This window comes from Blennius ocellaris, assembly GCF_963422515.1.
Source record: "Blennius ocellaris genome assembly, chromosome: 3".
Lineage (NCBI taxonomy): Eukaryota > Metazoa > Chordata > Actinopteri > Blenniiformes > Blenniidae > Blennius > Blennius ocellaris.
In genome coordinates, this window is record NC_137652.1 from 7,836,108 (window position 1) to 7,859,169 (window position 23,062).

Below are 23,062 nucleotides of genomic sequence, written 5' to 3' on the forward strand. Positions count from 1 at the left end.
GTGTGTGTGGCATCATGCTGCAGATGTTATGAGTCTGTGCTGAGCGGTGCCAGTTTCTAAACTGTGGTCTGCTGGAGCAAAGTCTTGAGAATATATACCGAAGTACGAAATGCAATTTGGACGTCAGCTCAATCCTGGACAATCTGCAAGCAGGAGGATGTGGACTAAAGTCTGATACAGAGTTTTGTTTCACCAACCGGGAGCCCAGGAGATCCTGTAAAGTCCCTCCGCTTTCTCTCCTGAAGACGTTTGATTTGATATTTTCTTGGTCTCAATAAACTGCGCAAGGCAATTTTCTGGCAGAAGCGAATGCATTTTTTTCTAATTCTGATTTACAATCTCTGTCCCCGAAGTTAATGTACACAATGGGTAGCCTTGCCCCTGGGAAACATTCTCAAGTTTCTCATGTACGTTTTGATTAAAAAGCGAGACGGCAACTGTTTTTGTCAGTTTCAACATTCACCTATATTTGTGTGTGTGTGTGTGTGTGGGTGTTTCACAGACTCAGAAAAAGACGAAGGTGAGCCAGGTAATGGGATTGCCCAGTGGAGACTAAACGAACAGCTCTTCCCCTGTCCCGTCTGTGGCAAGGTGTTTGGTCGGCAGCAGACCCTTTCCAGACATCTGTCTCTACACACAGGTAAAGGAACACACAAGCTGCACACACTCTATGAAGTCATTAGTGCAAATTGCTGCCGCGCCTCAGTCCGTCCATTTGCATCTTGTTGTTAATGTACAGACGTTAGCTGTTGCGTTTGTCCGTGCCTGCTTGTGTTTGCGCTGCCCGCGGTAAGTAAATAAGGTTGACTAGACTAGATTACCCTTCCTTTAAAGAGATTACTACCATGATTAGTCTCACTGGGAAAACCGCCCGTCTAATTACCCAGCTAGAAGGATGTCTCACAGAGGACAGACACACACACGCGCGCACACGCAGTACACACGGCAGTAATTCCGATGCTGCTCCGATTGGTTTGCTCTTTCACTTTCTCTCTCACACTCTCAGACACAGGAGACTCTCTCACTCCCTTGTGTCTTGATTACACTGTGTTTTCAAACTTGGCCCCACTTTGCTCCCAATTGATCCATTCTACCACATCACAGTGTTGCACAATCCAACACTCAGTCCTTATTAGTAAAAGAGGAAAAGAAAAGAAAAAAAAAAAAAAACCATCCTGTCTTTACAATTTTATTTAACGCAAACAAGCTCTGGGTTAGTGAATTAATTCGGCCTACTTGTGATAGCAGACCAAATCAGTGAGTGCACAAATGAAGACTTGTGTACAAAATGCCCCCGCACAATTGGACATGCTCTCACATTTTGCGTGCGCACGCTACACGACACGCACACACACACACCATCTGAGAGTGTTGGCTGTGAACAGCTTGGCCACACCACAGAGAGCAGAAGCAGGGGCATATGTCAGTGTGATGGTCTTTTTGGTTTCCCCGGCGACATAAAGGTTGCCTGGCTTCATGTCCTTGGGGCAAATGGTGTGTGCGTGTGTGTGTGTGTGTGTGAGTGTGTGTGTTTGAGCGCGCATGTGTTTGAGGGGAGTGAGAGAGACTCGATGTGTTGTTATGTTAATTTGTTTTAGATGGAATAAAATGTGGCTTTGCTTGAATTGTATAGAAGACATAATGTTCATATGTGCCTCACGTGTTCGCCGTCATCTGCCTAAAATAATCTGCGCTCATTGCCTCCAGAAAAGTTGATCTTGTCTCGCGTCACGAGATGTTGTTTTTTTTTTCCCTTTTTCCCAGCATAAGATTTACGCTTGAGGTCAGGTGGGGGGGGGGGGGGGGTGAAGCAGGGTTACGCATTAAGTAATTAGGTTCAAGCTTGCTTTAAAGGCTCGGAGGCTGAGCACACCGTAATGAACTATCATCTGAGGTAATGTTTACTGTAACCCCGGGGTCTTCTGTCCGTGTGTGTTGTGTTGCAGAGGAGAGGAAGTACAAGTGTCACCTGTGTCCTTACGCAGCCAAGTGCAGGGCTAACCTCAATCAGCACCTGACCATCCACTCTGTCAAGCTGGTCAACACCGACGCTGAGCAGATCGTCAGCGCCGTCACCGCGGACTCCGCTGAGCGCAAGAACTGCCCCTACTACTACAGGTATTCATCGAACACAACCCACATGTCAACTCCGAGGGTCTCGGGTGAAAAATAATCATGATTTGACCTGATCCTGACACTTTTTGACTGACATGGCCAATGTATGGCACATCTGTCATTGCAAACAAAGCGCAAAGACATTTAACATCATCTGCTTAATTATATGTAAAACTGACATCTTGCAGCTTTGTTACGTATGTTTTCCTATGTCACTCTGTGTTCTGTGGAGTCTAATCAAAATTGTATTTTGGGGGTTTACAGCCAACGTGAGTCCAAAGATTCTTGCATTAATATTTTATGTGTGTTTCAAATCCCAGTGTTTGAGAACACTTGTAACTCGGATCGTCGGTGTAGACAGAATACAATTTACTAAAAGGCTTTATTGTCCAAGGCGACGTCACTGCAGTGACACTGTGAACTTTACTTTGAAACTGATAAGCTCATTCATTCGTTTGTCATCTATTTCACTTAAACTCCGTCAATTTAGAGACGCTACGATATGCACTTGTATCTTCTGACGATGGCAGTGCCCCCATTGGCCACTCAGAACAATGCAAAACACACACACACAGAGATGAGATGACCTAAACATTGACTTTGACGCATTAGTAAGACAAAGTCGGCTGTCGTACTCTGAACACTTTGCAAGCTTATTATGAAGTACTCCGTTTTTTAATAAACATGACTTTATGTGTGTCTCTCCTTTATACATAATAACCAGAAGCAGCACACAGTTAGCATAGTTTAAAAAAAAAAAAAAAAATTTGAAAAAGGGAGGAGCAAACCTGGGAATTTCCATATGTAAAAGGTGTTCTCTACCATTGCCTCCAAAGATTTCTCGTGGACTGATTTTATAAATATTTTTGGGAAAATCCCCTCTGCACAAATGCGATGGCGAAGCTGCAAAAGCAAAAATAAATACAGCACGATTGAGTGATGACAGCGCTCCGTGTTCAACTGATGTGCCTCCACAAACTTCAAATATCTATTCAAAATGTATAGTACATCTCTCCAACATGACATGAGTCGTGTTTCGGTGAATGAAAGTGGTTCCTCCAAACACAGTTTTCTTCTTAAAGGGGCTCATGTAAAACAGTTTAGTTCGTGTTATCAACGGAGACGCTTTCGATTCACTCTTCATTGAGAACAACTGGGAAAAGATGCGTGCGCTCTGAAAACATTGTTCAGATGTTTCTCAATCCATATTGACTGAGAAGATAAGAATTGATCAGTCTATTGAACTTTCTTCCATCTCCCTTACTGATGTATAATTTAAAAAAAAAAAAACCTTGGTGACTTTCAGATCTATCAGGGGCTTAAACTTAAAGATTTCTCACTGGGATCAATTATTTTCTATTCTAATTCATTGATGAAGCTTTTTCTCTCAACTTGCCATTTTTGTGTTAACTGTAATTTTTCCTTTTATCGTACCAATACAAATCCCCCCCCTATTTTTTTTTTTTCTTATTATAAACAAGCCTCAGTTCCAACCAAATTAGACTTCCCAAAATACTGCATTATACTTACAACTGGCTACAGAGGTCATCCTCACCATTTCTTGAATCGCCACAGTGTTTAATTTCAAATCGTCTCTTGAAAAGCTTGTCGCCGGACCATTGCATTTCCGATGTCGGGAAAATATAACACGAAAGCCGACTGTCTCCCTCCTCTCATTCTCACCACCGGCCTCCTCTTTCCTCTCTGTTCTCTGTCCAGCTGCCATGTGTGTGGTTTCCAGACGGAGCTCAATGCCCAGTTTGTCAGCCACATGTCGCTCCATGTGGACAAGGAGCAGTGGATGTTCTCGCTGTGCTGCAGCGTCTGTGACTACGTCTGCATGGAGGAGAACGACATGAAGAACCACATCAGCACCGGACACGCAGGTAAAGACGGCCTTGTAATAAATGAAGTGACGCACATTTAATCATGTCGTTATTGTGCGTTTGTTCATGGTTGGTTGTGGGTGAATCACTGGGATTGTGTATTCTCAGCACACACTAATACTGGCTGTTACACCAGATCTGACAAGAGTTCAGCTTTTTACAAAGATCATATAGTGCAGTTTTGCTTTGATATGGTTACAAAGGTTTTTAAATGTGATTTCATTTTTGAGGTGATGTGCAATGGTGTGGCACAGACTGCATTATATTAAGAGGTATTTGTATCTTGTACATCAGTACGGTGACCAAAATATTTAAAACACATCCTAATTTCAGACATTTAGATGCATCAAAACAAGCAAACTGACAAATGCTGCATTTGCAGAATGTATTGGATCACATTCGATTGTAAAGGAATTGTTTATGACCCAGGTGCAATTTGCACAGAATGATGGAGGATCTTCCCTCCCCCTGGTCAGTGTCAGTGTATCCCCCCCTTCTGATGAAGTCTTTTCATACAATTTCAATCTCTCTGCGTTTAAAACAACTTTCTCAACAGCTTGAATGAAAACGTCAAATAATTGTTTTTTTTAAATTTGGGGCTGCCAATCGAGAGCGACACTCGGAGGTTTCCTGTTTCGTAGCAGATTTTGGTTTTATGTCAGACTTCGCAAGGAATTTTGAAATAAAAGCTTATAGGAGGTGTGTGTGTGTGTGTGTTGGTCTTTATCCATAGGCCTGCTTACCTGTTACAGTTAGGATTTTGTGCTCCATCATTTGTAAAACAAAAATTCATATCAAATTGTTTTCACAGAATTTATAATCTGTTAAATAAAGTCTGAATTTTAGCAGAATTATCAGTTAAACAGTTCAAACTCTGGTCTTGAATTTAAAGTGTCTCAAGTGGACACCCTGTCTGTAATTCTGTATCGAGTGAAATAGAGATTAAATGATTTTAGTAGTTGCAAGAGGCCAGAAAACTAAACGTATATAATGTATTATTAAGAAATAGACGAGCAAGAAATTTCCACAACCAATAAATTGAGGATCGGTTGTTATTACTTGGTAGTTTTCTCTGACGTGACTCATACATTTCCAACTTGTCATTTTCACATTCTCGGTTGTTGCGCTTCAGAACAAATCTCCAAAATCCACTGGATAGCGGCGCAGTGATTCAACAGCTAGGAAAATGATTTATAGAGTTATTTTCAAAATTACTCTCACATGTAAGAGTGGGTGGTAGCTTACTCGATGTGGCTCTTGTTCACCGCTCAGAATAGAAAATCGCTGCAGTATTTGGACAGTGACACATTTTTCTATTGTTTTGGATTCTGTACTCCAACATGGGGGGGGGGGGGTAATAGTTAAAAGAAGTGAGTGAGGGTAAACAGCTGAATTTAAGTGTTTTAAGAGTTGTTTAATGCAACTTTATTGCAGAACTGTTGAACAACTGAGGCACATTTTGAATGTACAACGTAAATAACGTTTGATTTTGGATGACAAGTCAAATCATGATTGTTTCCTTGAATAATGATTTTATAGGTTATTTGGTTATTTTTATTGTAATTTGCTTTGATTCATTACTTTACAAAATATACGTTTAAGAAAAGGCAAACTCGGAATGTTTAGCAGTATGTTCAATTATGACTTGAAAAGCACGGACACACACAAAGTGACAAAGTCACATGGCAAAAGCCACATAAAGTAACTTCCAGAAAAAAAATTCCAGTTAGTTTCAAGCTTCTGTAAAGGAGCTGCTCAGATCAGACGAGTTGACATCTTTGTATTGTTTCCTTTCAAGCTGTGAAGACTGGTGTCAAATTGCAAGCGCTTGATCGTACTTTTAGGTGTTTTGAGTTCTGCTGAAAGAAAGGCTTCATGGTCAAACACTTTGAAAAAAACAGTTTCCAGAAACCAAAATGTTTGAAATCCTAGAACTCAAATATGTTGTTTCAGACAGAACTTTGTCTAAATAGCTGCTTTAAAGGCCTTTTGGAAATACTCCACCAGGATGAGGAAGAAAAACTATTATGAAACATCAGCAGGTATTTTTTTTTCTCTGTTGAACAACTCAGTATCCTTATATTATTGATGCATCGCATTATTTGTTGTGTTGGAGTAAAAAGACGACACGAAATATATGTTTCTCTGTCTGGAAATGTTAAATGATGATCAGCAGTAGAAAAGCAGAAACATCCTAATGAAATATTTCATAAACACACCGCGTGGTGTCAGTTGAGGGAACACATAAGAAAAACAAGAAATCAAAAACAAACCTCCTCCAATCGACCTTCTCTGGACTTTTAAGGCTGAACCCCTGGTGGTCGATATGAGTGTTTTTGTCTAAAACAGCTTTGTCCAGTTTATTGCTGACGTTTCCACTCTTCCTCAAAGTGTGTCTGTGTGCGTTTGCTTCTGCCGTGTATGTATGTATGTGTGTGTGTGTGTGTGTGTGTGTGTGTGTGTGGGTGGGTGGGATTGTCCGGCCCAGACAGCTGAGGGGTCTTTCAGAGGCCACAGTGGCCTTGTTTATCTGAGAAGGTTGGCCCTTATCGTGCCTGAGGGGGAAAAAATCAATAGGCCTTGGGTCCTTTGGAGCCGGGCTGGGTTTACGATGCCACTGTGGCCATCTTTTAAGTCTCTCAGCCTGGCTTGGCATTTATCTCAGTCTTGCACAAGATGGACACCACCGGCAAACGCAAAAATCTACAGTAGCCCGGCTCATGGTTACCATAAACTTCACACACGCATGCTACCTGGCTGCTATGGTCGTTTATCAGTGTCTGCTGATATTTGGTAAAGTGTCAAAAGTTACAGGTGGTGAGATGATGAGAGCACTGGTTAAGAGTGGAGGCCTGGCGGGCTGTGAAAGCGTAGTTATCCGGTCAACCGTGTGGACACACCCAGGCAAGAGAAGGCAGAGCTCAGCGGGTATAGAGTTTCTGCTCACCCCCTACGAGGCCGGGATTCTGCAGGGCGAAAAAAAGGTCATGCGGGTGCTCGTCGCAGTAAGGATCGCTGGGATTTTGCGTCCTTGTTTGTCGATGTCTTTTTGGGACTGTAAGAAACAAAGCAAATCAAAGTAAAACAAAAATAGGAAATGTAACAGCTCGGTGTGTTTTGGCGAAAGAGGCAACATAAGACCGGGTGAATCGAGAAATATTCTTTTGAATGAATGCCGTTTGTTTAAACAAAATACAAGAAATAAAACAAGCTTGAGTTGCTCAAATCGATGGAGGAACAAAAGACAAAACTCACAATACATCAAAGAGACAAATCACAATCTCGACGGGCTCTCAAGTTTCAGTGACTACAACCCTTTTCCAGTGGTTCCCCACCAGGGATCCCTCACCCACACAAGGCTGTGTCCTCTGAGTTTGTCATTAGATTTGCACATATGAAAGATAACTGTAATAAAAGTGCTGAAGGGCAACTCTGGAAAGCGATTCAGTTCTTTCTTTCTTTTTTTGTTTTGTTTTTTTAAAGGCTCCTCGAATTCTCATGTTATTGAGAGTAAACGGTGTCTTCTTATGAATGTTTAGGCAAACACCACGGATTGTAGACGGGGCCTGCAGGTTTTCTTTGAGATTACAAATGCAACAGTACCATGCAAATGCTTTTTTACAAACCCAAAGCTAAATCAAAGTATTTAAGTAGCAATAACCAGAAGCAACCCTGCATGGTAACCTCATTCAAACAGACAGCCGCCCTGAGTGGAGGATTTACCCGCTTTTTTTCGGACATTTGGCCCTGGTGGTAGTGCTGTGATTGGTTGCCCGTCCTGTGCAGCCACACCAGTCAGGATGTCAGCTCGGTAGGACGGAGGTAGTCTTGAGAAAACACGCACTGCAAAACCACGGTTACATCCACAAAGGGAGAAACATGCAAGGCAAACAACTGTCGTTAAATATATGTTCGATAAGATATATACCGGCTCGGCATCTTCGTCCCCGTGTCCATTCACTTCAAGCTGTGAGACGCCCGGATATATTTAGATTACATTCAAGCAAATTCATCTTCTTGTGTGTCTGAAGAATTGCTTGTTTTGAAAATGCATATTCGATGTTGATATCCGCAGGTTCCAAACGTGTGCGTGTGTCAGCGTGTGCATTGAAAAACAGAGGTCAACCATTTCAGGTTCCGCGCAGGCTTTTTTTCCCCTCCCCTTTTCACTTCCTCCTGAGTGAATGCCCTTTGTTGAGCTGTGCCCCGAGATGCTCCCGCCATCTTAGCTCCTTCGGCCATGACCTGCTCTCCTCGCGCCTCCCCTCCCTCCTTCTAATTCGCCTCTCTCTTCTCTGTGAATTGTGGACTTAGAGAAGGAGATCAATAAAAGCACACTGCATCTTTGATTGGGCTGGCAGCAAGGCCTCAGTCAAAGCGCAGGGCAGTGGAGGCGCCCTGCCAGTCAGTCAGTCAGTGTGTGTGTCGGTATGAATGTGCTTCACAAAGGGGGAACAGACATTTTTTTGCGTGAAACAGTTTGCGCAGTTGTCTGATCCGGATAATTCTGTAAATGTCTCTCTTCTTTCTGCCTCCTCTCCTCCCGTGTTCAGGTTTGAATTCAAGAAGTCCTCTCAGCGAGACCAAGAGCACCTCGTCGTCCCTCTCGGCCCTCAGCGATTCACTCAACAGCTCCGAGGGCGGAGACCTCACCCACGGTAACGACGAACTCAAGAGCCTGCTCGCCCCGCCCTCCTCCGCAGGCAGCCAATCCAGCTCCGGGAGCCACTCGGGATCAGGAACCGAGGACAAGTCGGACAAAGGCAAGGAATTGTGGAAACTGCCACATAAAACCTTAACGTTTGGAAATCTGTATCAAACGATTAATCTGCCACACGCTCGGCAGCTCACAGGCTACATCTGAGTCCTTGTTCATTCTTAGCGGCCTATAAGCCAATTTCAAAAATAATGAATAGCTATCGGTTTGACGAGTGATTGGAGCCACCACCGGATCTTGAATCAACCGTAAATACGAACGTTTAAAGATGAATAATATCAAATGCCAATTCAAAGCACATAATTGGAAGACGTAGTGTTATTTTGAATTCATGAAAAGAATACCTCTCATAATTCCTCATGACAAAAGTCAGAATGTGACCTTCAGTATAACCCTAACCCTATTACAATACATACAACATGAAATCATTGCAAGATCATTATTAATCCTCTTTTGCCTCCTTCATATATTTTGGATTTATGGCTGTAATATTAAAATAAAAAGTACAGTGAGTGAGTAGTTCTGCCTCTTTTCCACCAAAGACAACAAACTTCAACAATCTGTTGCTTTTTTAATACGTGATGCTCTGGTCTGTCTTGCATGTGGTTACTTATCACTTTTACGCAATCATTTTATCATCCAAAGCTCTTATTTCTCTGCTTTCTGCTACCTTTTTTATTTTATATTATAGATATCGTCAATGGTAATTGAGCTGTGGCAAATTTGACAAAATTGGAATACAAATAGCCGAACTTTAAAAAGCATCTTGAGCATGTGAATTCTATTAATAATATTAATATTTTAACCAATTTACTACCATAAAACAAAAAATCTTTAACATCTATTTACCATGAAAATTCTCACTTCTGCACAGAGAATACACAAATACAGGAAAACCAGACCATTACCACTCATTTCCAACCCGCAGTTTCCCAAACCGATCAAACTGAAGTCAATATGTTTACAAACAAACGCACATTATTCTCAGTCAGACTGTTATGTCTCGCGAAGTGACATCATCTTGGGGAAAACCTGATTTTCATGGGTTTGTGGGATATGAAAGATGGCGTTGCGGCAGCTCAAGCAATAATGTCAACAACATTTGACCGATTCAGCCTGAAAAAAAGCCTGAATTTCTCAAAGAAAGAGTATTTAAGCCACGAGAATAGTCTTAAAAGTTGTGAAACTGATCATTAATCGTTTTTCCAGTGTGAATCGGGCGTTTTCGTGACGCTAAGATGTCAACAATCCCGGGGATGGCGAAATTTAAATGCTAGAAATACATGATTGTATGAGTGTAATGACAAATTTTATTTAGAAAGGTATTGACAATGTATTAAAGTTGGACATTAGCAAATAAAACTGGGTCCTAAATATGTTCATTTTTCCCGTATGGACTCAGATAGAGAAGCTTTAAAGCCCAGCGACTTTACCTCGCAGAGGCGACGTGAATTATCTTTTTTGGTTTTTTGGTTAAATCCACCCACAGTCCCTTATGAGACACTAATTCAAAAACCTTGATTTTTCCCCTTAATACTAATAAAGAAAGAAAATGGAAGTGACAGAGTCAAATCACAGGTGAAACCGCAAAACAAATAAAAAAAAGCAAACATGAATTTCAGCAGCTGAAAATCAACAGAGGACACAAATTTCATGTTGAATGGATGATAAGCCGACACAGGCATCGCCACGTTTTTCTTCTTCTTCTTCTTTTCAAGAGACTCCGATGTTTTAAAAAATGATGTTTGAATCTCATGTCACTTCGACATAATAATTATTCTCCCCAGCAGGAAAGTCACTGCTCTGGCATGTTAACGGTCACTACAGTTGTGAATCTATTCACCGGAGTTTGTGTTGATTCAGGGCTGCGTCTCGCCACAGTCAGCAGCCCACGGAGAAAGTAAGTTTCAGGAGCTGCAAAGCCATCAGGCCTGTCTACACTATAATTACCCTTGTCTTCTCGGGGTCCATTAAGACTAAACACTTTGGTCAGGAAGGTGTTTGGCGGGCGACAGGCGCACGGAGATGAGGCATCACTCCCGTGCCGACTGCGTCCTTCAGAAATACACCCATTAACTCCGAACAGCTGCTGAACGCTACAAACTAGTCCTGAAGTGACAGCATTACATGCACAACCTCATTTTCCTAAATGATGTTCATATGTGGTCTGATCCGTGCCTCTTTGAATTATTTGTCTCTTTCCATTCGATAACTTAATGAGGCACTCGGCCAGTTTCACACGTGAAGATGGGTTTACTTGACGAGGACTTACTGCTACCATCCAGTGAATGGAATCGTCGTGTGGCCAGAAAATAAACCTTGATGTTGTTAACAGGGTTATCCAGAGCTGGACTCTTTCATAAGCATATGAAAAAGTTTGGTCTTTTGGTCAAACACCGGTCAGGAAGATTTTAAATTTCCACGTTTGTACTTTGGGAATCACAGGATCTCATTTTTTTTGGGTTTTTTTTTAGAGCTCAGGCCCTGTTAGAATATCTCAGCCCCCGCTGCATCTATTTTGGCTGTTATTGTTTTTTTTTTTTTTTTTTTCCCGTCTCTTGTGAGCCCCTCCACGTTATGGAAGTGCAGTGCTGCAGTGCATGAGTGTTCTTTCAGCAGAGGCAAAGCAATTTGAGGCTGGAATCCTGCTTATTATTGTATTTTTATGAGTGGCCATTATTAAACCTGACTGTGTCTGAACTCTTTTTGACTGTTAGCAGGTGGGCAGCCTCTGAGATTTCAGAAGTCTGGTTGAGCCTTGAACTGCTTCAGACCACAACCATCAACAAAACTATCACTTTTTTTTTTTTCTCTCCCTAAAAGCCCAATTTTAAAGGTCCTGTTTTGTAGAAAGCAAGGTTGTTATCTATTTTTCAGATTATAAAGCAGGTCAAGGTGCTGTATAAATACTGCCGGAATATCAAAACGCTTTGTATTCAGCTGCTGTATCTGGTAAACGAGTCGTTTGGACCTCTGGAGTTTTGCGTTATCGCAACGACAAGCGGATGTCGTGTGTCGGCCCTCTGCAGCCACCAGCGGCCAACATTTTATGCAAAGAAGCGACGAAGCTGCGAGACAAAAGAAAACCCGTGGTCGGTCCTGGTGTTTATCTCTCAGAGACAGGCAGCTGAACGTTCCTGGTGGAGCGCCACAGAAAATGTTCACAATGAAGATTTGTGTTCACGTAGTTTTTTTTGGTGCATAAAACCACAAATGTGACAACTCTGAATTTGATGATGAGATTTGCACGGACCTTTGACTGCTTCGGAAGTGTCGGAGCACGGCGAGCGGGGTCGTCGTCGACCGTCGACTCACCTTGTTCCCGTCGCCTGCAGGTTTCGAATGCGTCTTCTGCAACTTCGTGTGCAAGACGCGCAGCATGTACGAGCGGCACCTCCAGATCCACCTCATCACGCGAATGTTCGAGTGTGACGTCTGCCACAAGTTCCTCAAGACGCCCGAGCAGCTGCTGGAGCACAAGAAGTGCCACACCGTCCCCTCCGGAGGGCTCAAGTAAGGAAAGCAAGTACAGACAGAGGTTCCTAACTCCGCCTGCCCATCCCTCCCCTCCCTCACCCCTTCTATTCACCAGACACAAAGGAGGCACACACACGGTACCAACACGTTCACAGGCCAGGGGGTGTGCCAGTTAATCAATATTTTAATTTCACCTTTGTTTCAGTCCAAACAAACAAATGGAGAAAAAAAAACTGGATCTTGCAAATTTCATGCGGGATACACACATTGCATTTATTTGCAGGGCTGTTCAAACAACTATCAAAATGACCAGGGCCACTTGTGAATTAGTGTCTTAAAAATGATTGGAAGTTACACGATGCATGATCGACATACTGGTAAAAAATATAAGCCGAGCAAACCTGAAATATACAAAAATGAAGATTTATATAAATACAGCGAAGAAACAGTCCATCCTTTCAAAGCTTTGGGGATGCATATCACCAGCCATATCTTAAAAAAAACCAAAACATATATATATTGAATGTGCTGTTTTCCTTCATTTATCAATGAAATGGAGAACTTGAGCTTTTCTGGAGTTGGATGCTACTCTGACCTCATCTCCTAGTACTGTCCCAATAAACCCGTTAAAAATGCAGTAAGCAACAATCAAAAACGGCTCGTTAAATCTCCTTACATGGCATCCTTATTCTCACATTGATCTTCTTTATTCATCGTTTTCCCTCCAAGTCATCAACCTGATTGGCGTTGTAGTTGTGGGACTCCGTGTCGACACGATTTGATGTTTCGCCTACACTCGAAACGATTTGAGGATAAATGTAGATTCAGAACTGTGTATGAATATCAAAATGTCAGGCTTTGTCCAATAAATAAGAACAGGTTGTACCAGCCACACACTTGACACCTGTAAACTTGGACATAGCCGACACAAACCCCCGATTCGTGCTCTATTTGAAGATTATTTTCGCCGTGTGTCTTCAATCGGCTAAACGCACTTTAATGTTCATTATCTGCAGCCAGAAAACCAAATGATACAAGCTGTAGTTTTGCTTGACAGCCTCTCTTGGCAAGTGCAACTTATTAGACAGTGGTGTGTGCGTGCGTGCGTGCGCGTGCGTGCGTGCGTGCGTGTGTGTGTGCGCGTGTGTGTGCGTGTGTGTGTGTGTGTGTGTGTGTGTGTGTGTGCGCGTGTGCGTGTGCGTGTGTGTGTGCGTGCAGTGGCTGTTCTGAACAGAAGGGAAAGAGGAGATGGAAATGGGCTTCCCCTCAGGGTCTGTTGTTCCACTGCCCACAGCGAACAGCCATGCCAAGGAAAAATATCTGATGAAACCTGCATTCCACAAAGCTACCCCCTTTTTTTTTTCTTCTTCTTCTTCTCTTTCCCAAAATACAGACACTTGGTTTTCTGTCCAGATTTGGATTATGTAAAAAAAAAAAGAATTGCTGGCGCACCCCGAAAGGATAATCATGCAAGTGCACACACTAATGTCAGATCATCACATCCAAACAAACGACGGCGATACCGGGCCATTCAAACGCACGTTTGGTGAATTCCGAGCTCTCAGGTGTTACACTCATCTGAAGCAGAACAGTGGAGAGCCACCACACACACACACACACACACACACACACACACACACACACACACAGAAATAAAAACGATGGCATCTTTCGGTGGTGAAGTATTCCGACATCACGCCCTTTTTGTTTTTTTAGTACCGACGATCCACGCAGCTCTCTCCTCTTCCTCCTCCTCCTCCTCTTCCTCCTCCTCCTCATGCTCCCCCTCTCCATCTCCACCCTCCGGTCCCACAGGAGCCTTTGTTGTACTGTGACGTGTTTTTTGTGCCATTTCAGGCCTGTCGAGGAAAAGTCCATCTGCCTACCGCAACACACTCCACACTGACGATGTCTCAGCCTTAATCACCATAACACACCTCGCAGTGGCAGTCTCACATCAGATATTTGCGTTAAAAAAAAAAACCCCGCTCTACACATTGATGTCAAAATGGTAGAAAAGACTGCCGCGAGCCGTCAAAGACCCATCAACACCAGCCATGTTTTTTTTTGTTTTTGGACTCGTCCACATGATTTCAGCCCGTTGCATGCGCATCATTATGACAGCCGCCTCATCCCGCCATGTACCGAGTTCTGTGTTCCACATTATATCTCTGTGCAGCCATCGCCGCAGTCAGCATGCGCACAACATTGCCGAACGTCTGGAAATGGGAGCAATTCAAGTTCCGCCGATTTGTGTTCCGAGAGAGAATTAATAGACGGCAGGAGATAAATACACAAGCAGCCCCTTCAGAGCTCACAGATCTTCAATCAGCACCTTTTAGTCACTAATTTGAGGACTTCAGCTTTAGTGTGAGTGAATAAATGTAATAGCTGTAAATGTTTCCTCTGTCTGGTGTGAATGTCTTTGAAGCCAGATTTTAACTCGACGCTGGCGTTCAAAAGAGAAAGATACAAGTAGTGGATCTTTTTCTTTTTTTTTTCCCTTTTCTTTTTTTTTCCCAGCAGAGGGCAAGAAGAAAATAGCAGAGCTGAGCTTTATTTTATCTTTCTTATAATATTTAAATCCATCTGCTTTAACTCAACTGCATTGCTGAACTCGTAGTACCTGTACATGTGGGTTACTCTGTAAATTCTTTCAGGTTCCTACAATTAATGTAAACTGCGTTTGATTTGATGGTCCTAGCAGGGCGGAATTCAACCAGGCGGGCGGAGAAAAAGTTAAAGAGCCTTTAAGTAGAAATTGGTTTTTGATTGCCCTGCGTCTGCTGACCCCCAGCTCCAAATGTAGTCCTCCCCCGACTAGCGTGTACATGTGTGTGTGTGCACTCCAGCAATGTAAAGTGTTTGTGTATATGCCGGAGTGTGTAGAAAAGGGAGAGAGGGCCTTGACCATTTCGAGGTTTTTCTGAGGTGATTCTGTTCTGCAGGGTTTGTGAAGCGCTTTGGGGCCCAGAGCAGATGAAAGGTGCTATTTAAATGTAAGTGCCACTCCATTCCTTCATTTCCCTTCATGTCCTACTGCAAAAAAAATCTTTTCTCCAGCCTGTCACCTCCTCCTCCGCCTCCTCTTCTTCCTCCTCCTCCCTCCCTCCCTCTCACCCACACACACACATACCTGCTCACCTTAATTCTCCCACCATTAAACCGCCACACATAAGCGCCATGAGCACACAGAACTTGTACATCACACACTATTTTTCCTTTATCTGTCCTTCTCCTCTCCATCACCTTGTGTTATTGAATTTCAAGGTGTGTTACATGGTCATGAGTGTTCGCTTTTCTTTCAACTTTCTTTTTTTTTTTTTGCGTGTTGTGTCCCTCTCCCCCCCCCCACCCCTCACCCCTTTGTGTTGCATTAACCAGGTGCCCTTTTTGCATCTACTCCACCAATCGTCCAGCGGCCATGGAGTGCCACCTCAAGACGCACTGTAAGATGGAGTACCGCTGCCGCATCTGCCAGGGACTGTGGCCCGACCAGGCCTCGCTGGAGGCCCACATGCGCGGGCACCGCCTGGGCAACCACTACAAGTGTGAGCAGTGTGGCTACTTGTCCAAGACGGCCAACAAGCTGATCGAGCACGTGCGTGTGCACACGGGCGAGCGGCCCTTCCACTGCGACCGCTGCTCCTATAGCTGCAAGCGCAAGGACAACCTCAACCTGCACAAGAAGCTGAAGCACGCGCCGCGCCAGACTTTCGGCTGCCAAGAGTGCCCTTTCACCACCACACACCCCTTCGTCTTCAGCCGCCACCTCAAGAAACACCAGGGCGGAGGGACGGGGGGCCCGGACGCGGGCGGAGGGGAAGAGGAGGAGGAGGAGGAGGAGGAGGAGGAGGACGAAGAGGCCGCGGGGGAGGAGCTGCCCCTCGAGGGAACGGTGCCGGGCGGCTCGTCGCTGCAGAAGAGCCAGGAGAAGTTCCTGTTCGGCGGCGGCGGGGGGGGCAGCAGCGGGGGCAGCGGGAGCAACAGCCCCCTCATGAGTCTAACGGCCTCGCAGGCGCTCCAGTCCGTCGCCCTGTCGCTCACGCTGGGCAAGCGCCACCCACTGGACCTCATCAGCCCGTCGCGTCGCTCGGCCAGCGCCAACGGCAACAACCGGGTTCCAGGCGGCGGTGGCCCCTCCCTCATCCTCCCGTCCTCCCGCCACGTGTTCGAGCAGTACAAGAACTGCGACCCGCGCCCACCTGATCCCCCTCACCACCCTGTTCACCCACAACAGCCGCTTCACATTCCACTCGCACCTCCACTCCAGATGGCGGCCGGCCACGTCTCCTCTCCTCTCCTCCTCCAACCCGCTGTCGCCCTCCCGCTCCCCCCGCCGCCCTCCTCCCACAAACACTCCTTCCTGGCCTACCTGGGACTGATGGAGAGGGCCAAGACTGTCTGACCTCGCCCGCCTCCTCTCCTCACGCACCCCCCCCCCCCCCCCCGCCCCCTCGGACAGTGGCGTGATTGACACTTGACCACTGCAGTGGGAGCGACATCTTTTCCAATCAGACAGCAGAATAAGCTGGAACAGACAAACATATTGAAGAAATGGAAAAAAAAAAAAAAAAAAAAAAAAAAAAAACATTTATAAGAGAAAAAGGCTGTACATGCTAAAATGCATTTATATCAAAAAGCTGCTTTTCTTATCAGTTCTATCAATTGAATTATTACTACTTCAAATACTACTCTCTATTACCTTTTTTTTTTTTTTTTTTTTTTTTTTTTTATTTGTTTCTTCTTCCGTTTTTAAACATCTGAATGAGCTGGACCCAGTTGCATCGTCTGAGGAAACTAACGTATCTCGGTTTTATAGGTATGTCTCTTTAGCCGTTTCGACGAGATGAAAAGACAAAACAAAACTTGCAAGTGCTATATTTTAGTGCATTTTTGTCTCGCTATTATGCATCAGAATAGCATGCCTGTTTCTGTGTTTCAACTCGCTTTGACGTCATTAGGAAGCTAAATTGGAGAAGTGTTTTTAGCGGTGCAATGTGGACAGAACCAATGAAACGCAATGCTTTTCGGTGAAAAAAGGCACGTTTCCAAAGCAACGCCTCAAACCACGCACTTACTTATTTATCAATCTTGTACATAGTTTTGTAGCCCCTCCCTTTCCCCACCCCACCCCCTCCCCCCGCGCATTTTTGTTTGTTTTCTTTTGTATAATGGTGAAACTGTTCTGCGTAGCTGCTGGCTGATATCACTTCTGTCTCAGACTCCACGCTATTTTAGAAGGTTACAATCTAATTTCGTTTATTCGCGGAGAGGGAATAAGCTGTGATCCTGTAAGAAGGACTGAATCCGACTGAGCACGTTGAAGAATGTTTCAACTCGGACTGGCCGTCGATGCAGAACGTCGCCGTTTGCACTCGCAGGTGGATAAAATCCTCAACAAACCCGTAGGGAGACTTTTGTCGTATCTGAGACCGGGTGGATGTCGGCGCGGCGTCGCATGCAGAACTACGTCTCACGCACCTGTACTTAGAAGAGATATATGAGATAACTTGTTTTGTGGAGGTGACCGGCTCCGGGGCAGCGAGCTGCCCGCAGCCTCGGTCACCACAGGCCGATTCAATGGTGCTTTTTGGAGCTTTTTGTAATTTTTTGTGTACAAAAAAAAAAGAAGAAAAAAAAAAAAAAAAACCTGTTCCAAAATGACTTGAATGAATGTATTTTTTGTTTATGTACATGGAAAAAGAAGCGATACAGAAGTGTGAACAGGGACGTCTTCTGTGCTGGTAAAGACGGGAAGGTTTGTGTGTTTGGTGGCCTTTTAGTGTCGATTTCTTTCTTTTAGTTTTTGTTGTCTTTCATTGTTTTGTTTTTTTTTGTTTTTTTGTTTTTCTACATTATTATTATTATTATTTTGTTTGTTTTTACTGAGCCTTTTTACATCATAATAAACATTTTCTACTAACATTCATAGAGAACCCGTTGCGAGAATAAAAGCTCCTGTAGGTGCAATGATGAAGCAAAGCCATTTGTTTGTACAGCGTTGTGTTCAATGGCACTGGCTTCTGTTCAGCCGGCAGACACGGTACCGCTTCCCGTTCCCCCTCCTGTCAACCTTTTTTCTTTTTTTTTTCTTTTTGAGTTTTAATTGCACTTACTGTAGTTACACTTCAAGCCAAAAGCACTTAAACCTTTATTTTGTTTAATTTAAAAAATAATAATAATTTTTTTTGTTTTAAAGTCCAGACCTCAATCCACCAAGTTAAGCGCAACGTGAAAGTAGACAGCGGCTGCTGGAAACGACTCAATCGACGCCCCTGAAGTTTCACATTTCGACATTTCCGCCGTCTGCCTCTGTGAAATCGGAGAAAGTCAAAATGAACACAAATTGTATGAATTGGAGAGTTCGAGGTCAAGCCCCCCCCCCTGGGAACTAAAGGTCCCAGGCTAAATTGTGATCGGCAATTTTGCACAGTGCTGCACTTTTTTTTTCTTTTTTTTTTCCTTATGAGAATATGTATTTATCCGTGGGAATGCTCAAGAAGACGTTTGTTTTGCAGGACAGGGCAGCAGAGAACACATTTTATTTAAAATGAAATTTAAAAGAAAAGAAAAGAAAGAAGCTTTACCCTGTCACTGATTGATTACGCTCGTGTTCCGAAGTGGTCTTCAAGCCAAAATCCCTTATTTGTAAAGGGATTGTTTTGTTTTAGTTTTCCTCATTTGTTTCCATTTGTTGAATTTTCCATTTGCATTTTCTGAACATTATAATTTTCTTTTAATCTATATATATACACATATATATATATATTATTTACTTTTTTTTATTTTTTTTATTAAATCTTGTCACAAGAGTTGATTGGACAGAGATCGTCAAGACCAAAATGTAACTGCAGGATGTGATGTTAGGATTGAATCCCTCGCGTCCTGCTCTGGAACCCCCCCCCCCCCACACACACACACACACACACACACACACACACACACCTCCTCCTCCACCTTTACACGGCTGTTTGTTTGGTTCCTTTTGCTTTTGTCAACGTCTGGCATGCTGTCTCTGGAGTGAAAGGAGCATCCCTCCCAACACACACACACACACACACTCCCCTTGAGCTATCTACGTTATCTTTTATACTCTAGTGCCACTTGGTGGAAGGAAACCACCTGAGACTTCTGAGAATGAGTCAAACTAATTGTCAGGGTCCAATAGATTAAAAAAAAAAAGAGAGAGAGAGATAAAAAGAAAAGAATGTGTCCGCTCTTGACACCTTTTTAAAAAAAAAATCATCTGCCTTTTTAATACAGCGTAATCATGAATGGCTGCACTTCTGTACGTCCCCTTTAGTTTGAGTGTAATGTTTAAAAAGGCAACGGGGCCCGATCCTTTTGAAAACCGGTATTCTTAAGCACTTACTCTGTTTATTTTGCCCAACTGTCAGCAGCACAGTGACCTTTTTTTTTTTTTTTCTTTCTATTTGAAGCTCGACTACCTTTTCAGCACTTCAGAGTCTGCATGACATCGTCCTCTCTCGCTCTCTTTAGCACTTAATTGTGTTCGAAACTAACTCCCTGGGTTGCGTTTAGTTGGCATCACACTGCACTGTCTACAATCAGTTTAGCTTTAAGTTTGGCTGTATTTTATGATTAGGAAAAGGCTCAACTCTCTTAACTTTTGGCACTCGGCAAAAGATTGGTATGTGCTGTACAAAGCTTTTTTTTATTACTCCATTGTTAAGGCTGTACAGGGTTGTGACGATAACTGGTAAATAGATCATTTGTACTTTTTGGGTTTTTGTATTTGTTTTCTTTGTTTGGCATTACTTTATGTTCAACTTGCCAGATCTAAATGTAACAGGATTTGAAAGTAAAGCTTACATCAGATATTACGTTGGTTGTCTGTCATTCTGTCCTCGTCCTCGCTTGCTGTGGTTCGCCGTCCACGTGCAGTTCACTTTTTGCAAGCAATTTCACAGGATAACAAAATGTTTTCTCTCCCACGAACCACGAAAAGTCCACTTTGATTCTATGTTTTACCCTCCAGCTATGCGACGTATAAAGCAAGTCTTTTTCAAAACTGGAAAGGGGAAGAAATTGTGTTGTCACACTTCCATTCAGAAACGTAAATACAAAATCCTCACATGATGTTACCTTTTTGTAAGTTGCTCTTGTGCTGCTTTCTCTTTAAAAACTTGTATTTGAGGCCTCGAAGTTGACTAAAATCTTTAGTTTCTCTAAAACAATTTCAATTTCAAGTGAACAAAGGGATTCGGTGAAGCTGACTCTTGACCTTGTCAATTTCAGCGTAATTATTTTCCAAAATGAAATTTGAAGCGATAACCTGAATACCTTTTCTTGCTTTAATTTTCTCTCGTGATTATTTCTTACATCACTGTACTGTCGACGGAGAACCAAATAACTTTACCACAGCATCATCTTCATGATTTTTAATATCTCGTCATCTAAAATTTAAACCTCAAATTCATGAAGGATGTGTGTGTCGGATTCCTCATGCAGTGATGGAAATATTGAACAAACCGGTCATTGTCACTTTACAATGCATCCTTTGTGTAAAAGGAAAAAAAATATTTTAATATTACAACAGTAACTTATTATGAAATGATCTATAATCATTCAAAATAAACTCAAACTCTATATCTTCTTAAGGCTGTTGAGTAGAAAGACTGAAATAAAAAAGGTGGGTTTGTCAGTGCATAATGATGACACACATTACAAACCTGATGGACGCATAGTACCAAGAAAAGAGGATCACCTGCTGAGTGAGTGGTTGCTATGGCGATTCCCGCCTGGCGAGGAGCGAGAACCTGAAGCACAGTCCATGTCAAACGAAAACATCGAGTCCTGTTTAAAAAACAAAAATAGCTCAATACAACATATTATTTTTACATTTCTACCATTGAATTCAAATCACCAAATGTTTGAATTTGACCACCACCATGGCAGCGCAATCATGGAGGCCATTTGGAGTTTTGGTTGACTGTTTTTTTTATTGTTTCTTTTAATTACGCAGTGTGAAAAAGGACAAACGTTCCTCGATTTGGCAATGGGGAATGCAATATGAGTGTGAATCAAGTAGAAAGATTTTCAACATCAAACATTACAAGCTTGAGCAATCCGATCATTAGAGCAGATAAAAAGTCAATTTTCTCAGAAACTGTAAATGATGCAAACTCAAAAGCGTAGGGAATCAAATTCAATGAAACATTTCTTTGTCCAAACCTTGTATGATGTTGAATGACATTTCTTTTTTTGTTTCTTCCTCTTATGCAATACAATATCATTGTGAATGTTCACAAAGAGCCCGTAATATAGTGTTACTCAAACACATTCATCGCTCCCTCCAAATATTGTGAAAATTGTACCATCTAAACATTTACCAAGCGGACAATACACCTGCTAATGACATCGGCGTGGCGTGATGGAGCGCCGTGATAAAAATGGGCCATGTGGCGAGATTTGTTTTCTCGGCAACAATGAGCCGGACTCAAAATTCCTCCATCGCCATCTAATAAGGGATGCAAAACCCTCCGTGCTTCTTCAATGATCCCGCAAGAGGGAAATAATGGGAAAGGTGGAAGTGATCGAAAGTTTGTTTTTCTCGGCAGGGCGGGAGGCTATCACACCCGCTGCAAGGCGGCGAGTTTAGAGAAAAGCACTGATCATCTCCGAGGAACATGCCATTCTCTAATTCACACCGGCAGCATGCCATCATAATAATAAGGAATAGGATCTGTCACGGAGTGGAGCTGGTGTTTTTATTAGACCGATGGGAGGTCTCTGTGCCTCTCTTTCCTGTGTTGTAGTAATGAAAGTTACAGCACGTTCTCGCCCAGCCAAAGGTTGGCCCTGCCTAATGAAAACAGATGAAGCAGAGATAAAGTGTTTGCCGACATTAAGGGACTCATTTATCACCGTTAGCCCTCGAGCTATAGAACACCTTGGTCTGGAGCTCTCCTTTAACGGGCCCTGGCTCACAGCGCCCCGGTGGCACGCCGCAGCCTCCCAGGCACATGCACACCTCCATCTTTACCTTTCCTTTCTCTTTCATTCGTCAGACGCTTCGCACCGCGGTTCTTTTCGAGCCGCCCGTATCGTCGCCGTCTCGCTTTTGTTGTTCGTTGAAGTCAGATGGAGGCTTTAAGTGAGAAAAAAAGAGAAGCAGGTTTGGGGGTTTTTTTTGTTGTTTTTTTTTAAAAAGAGGAACCTTTATCAAATCGAATGGATTTGGCAGTCCTTGCGGGACCTCCATCGCCGCGCCCTCCATGTTGACCCATGTGGGGGTTCAACAGCCATCCGACGCCGAATCTCTTCCGTTCTCATCTCGCTGCTCATCTTGCCCGTGTATTAATGAATCTTTTCGGCTGTGTTTAAAGCTGCTTAATTAAGTTCAAAGCAGCGCTCGGGGCACTGTGCGCCTGCTCAGCTGACCTCCCCATGAGTGGAAGTGTTGATTAGGAAGTGAAGAGACATGGAGGCACTGCAGGGGATGGCTATTGATTGAAAGGATAGAAAAACCTCATTTGGATTTTTGGTGATTGGAATATCACACTGTACAAGGGGGCTGAATTTCGCCCGTCCGCTCATTAACAAGCGCTCCGTTCCTGCGCTGACAGTTGGGCGAAATTGCCAGCTAAGTGAGGAATTTCTGTGATAAGACCAAACGCCAGAGTTTTCCCTCATCCCAATAATAGCCCTTCACCCCAGCCCGAGCTGTCTGCACAATGTCGACCTTTCGACACCACCTCGTGAAAGTTGGCCGCTGTCGATCGATAGCGTGTTAGCTTTTTGTTTGTAGGTTCAGGCTGCCTTGGCTTTATTACAGCTGCTGAGAGTCATGGGGGAGTCGTGCACGGCTTTGTGAGAGAGGAGCTCCCTCTTGTTTGCCAAA

At 43.4% G+C, this 23,062-nt stretch overlaps 1 protein-coding gene across 1 annotated transcript in view; it reads left to right on the forward strand.

Moving 5' to 3' along the window:
- The window catches only part of znf827 (zinc finger protein 827), a gene marked incomplete at its 5' end in the record, with an annotated part of 76,680 nt that extends 59,821 nt beyond the window's left edge, over nucleotides 1-16,859 (forward strand). Inside the window, 8 exon segments of the mRNA XM_080520774.1 lie at nucleotides 503-640; nucleotides 1,947-2,118; nucleotides 3,835-4,001; nucleotides 8,555-8,764; nucleotides 12,054-12,231; nucleotides 15,580-16,390; nucleotides 16,392-16,529; nucleotides 16,532-16,859. Of these exon segments, the coding sequence (XP_080376900.1) occupies nucleotides 503-640; nucleotides 1,947-2,118; nucleotides 3,835-4,001; nucleotides 8,555-8,764; nucleotides 12,054-12,231; nucleotides 15,580-16,390; nucleotides 16,392-16,529; nucleotides 16,532-16,603 (1,886 nt within the window). The 3' untranslated portion in view covers nucleotides 16,604-16,859.
- Nucleotides 16,860-23,062: the final 6,203 nt, after the last annotated feature.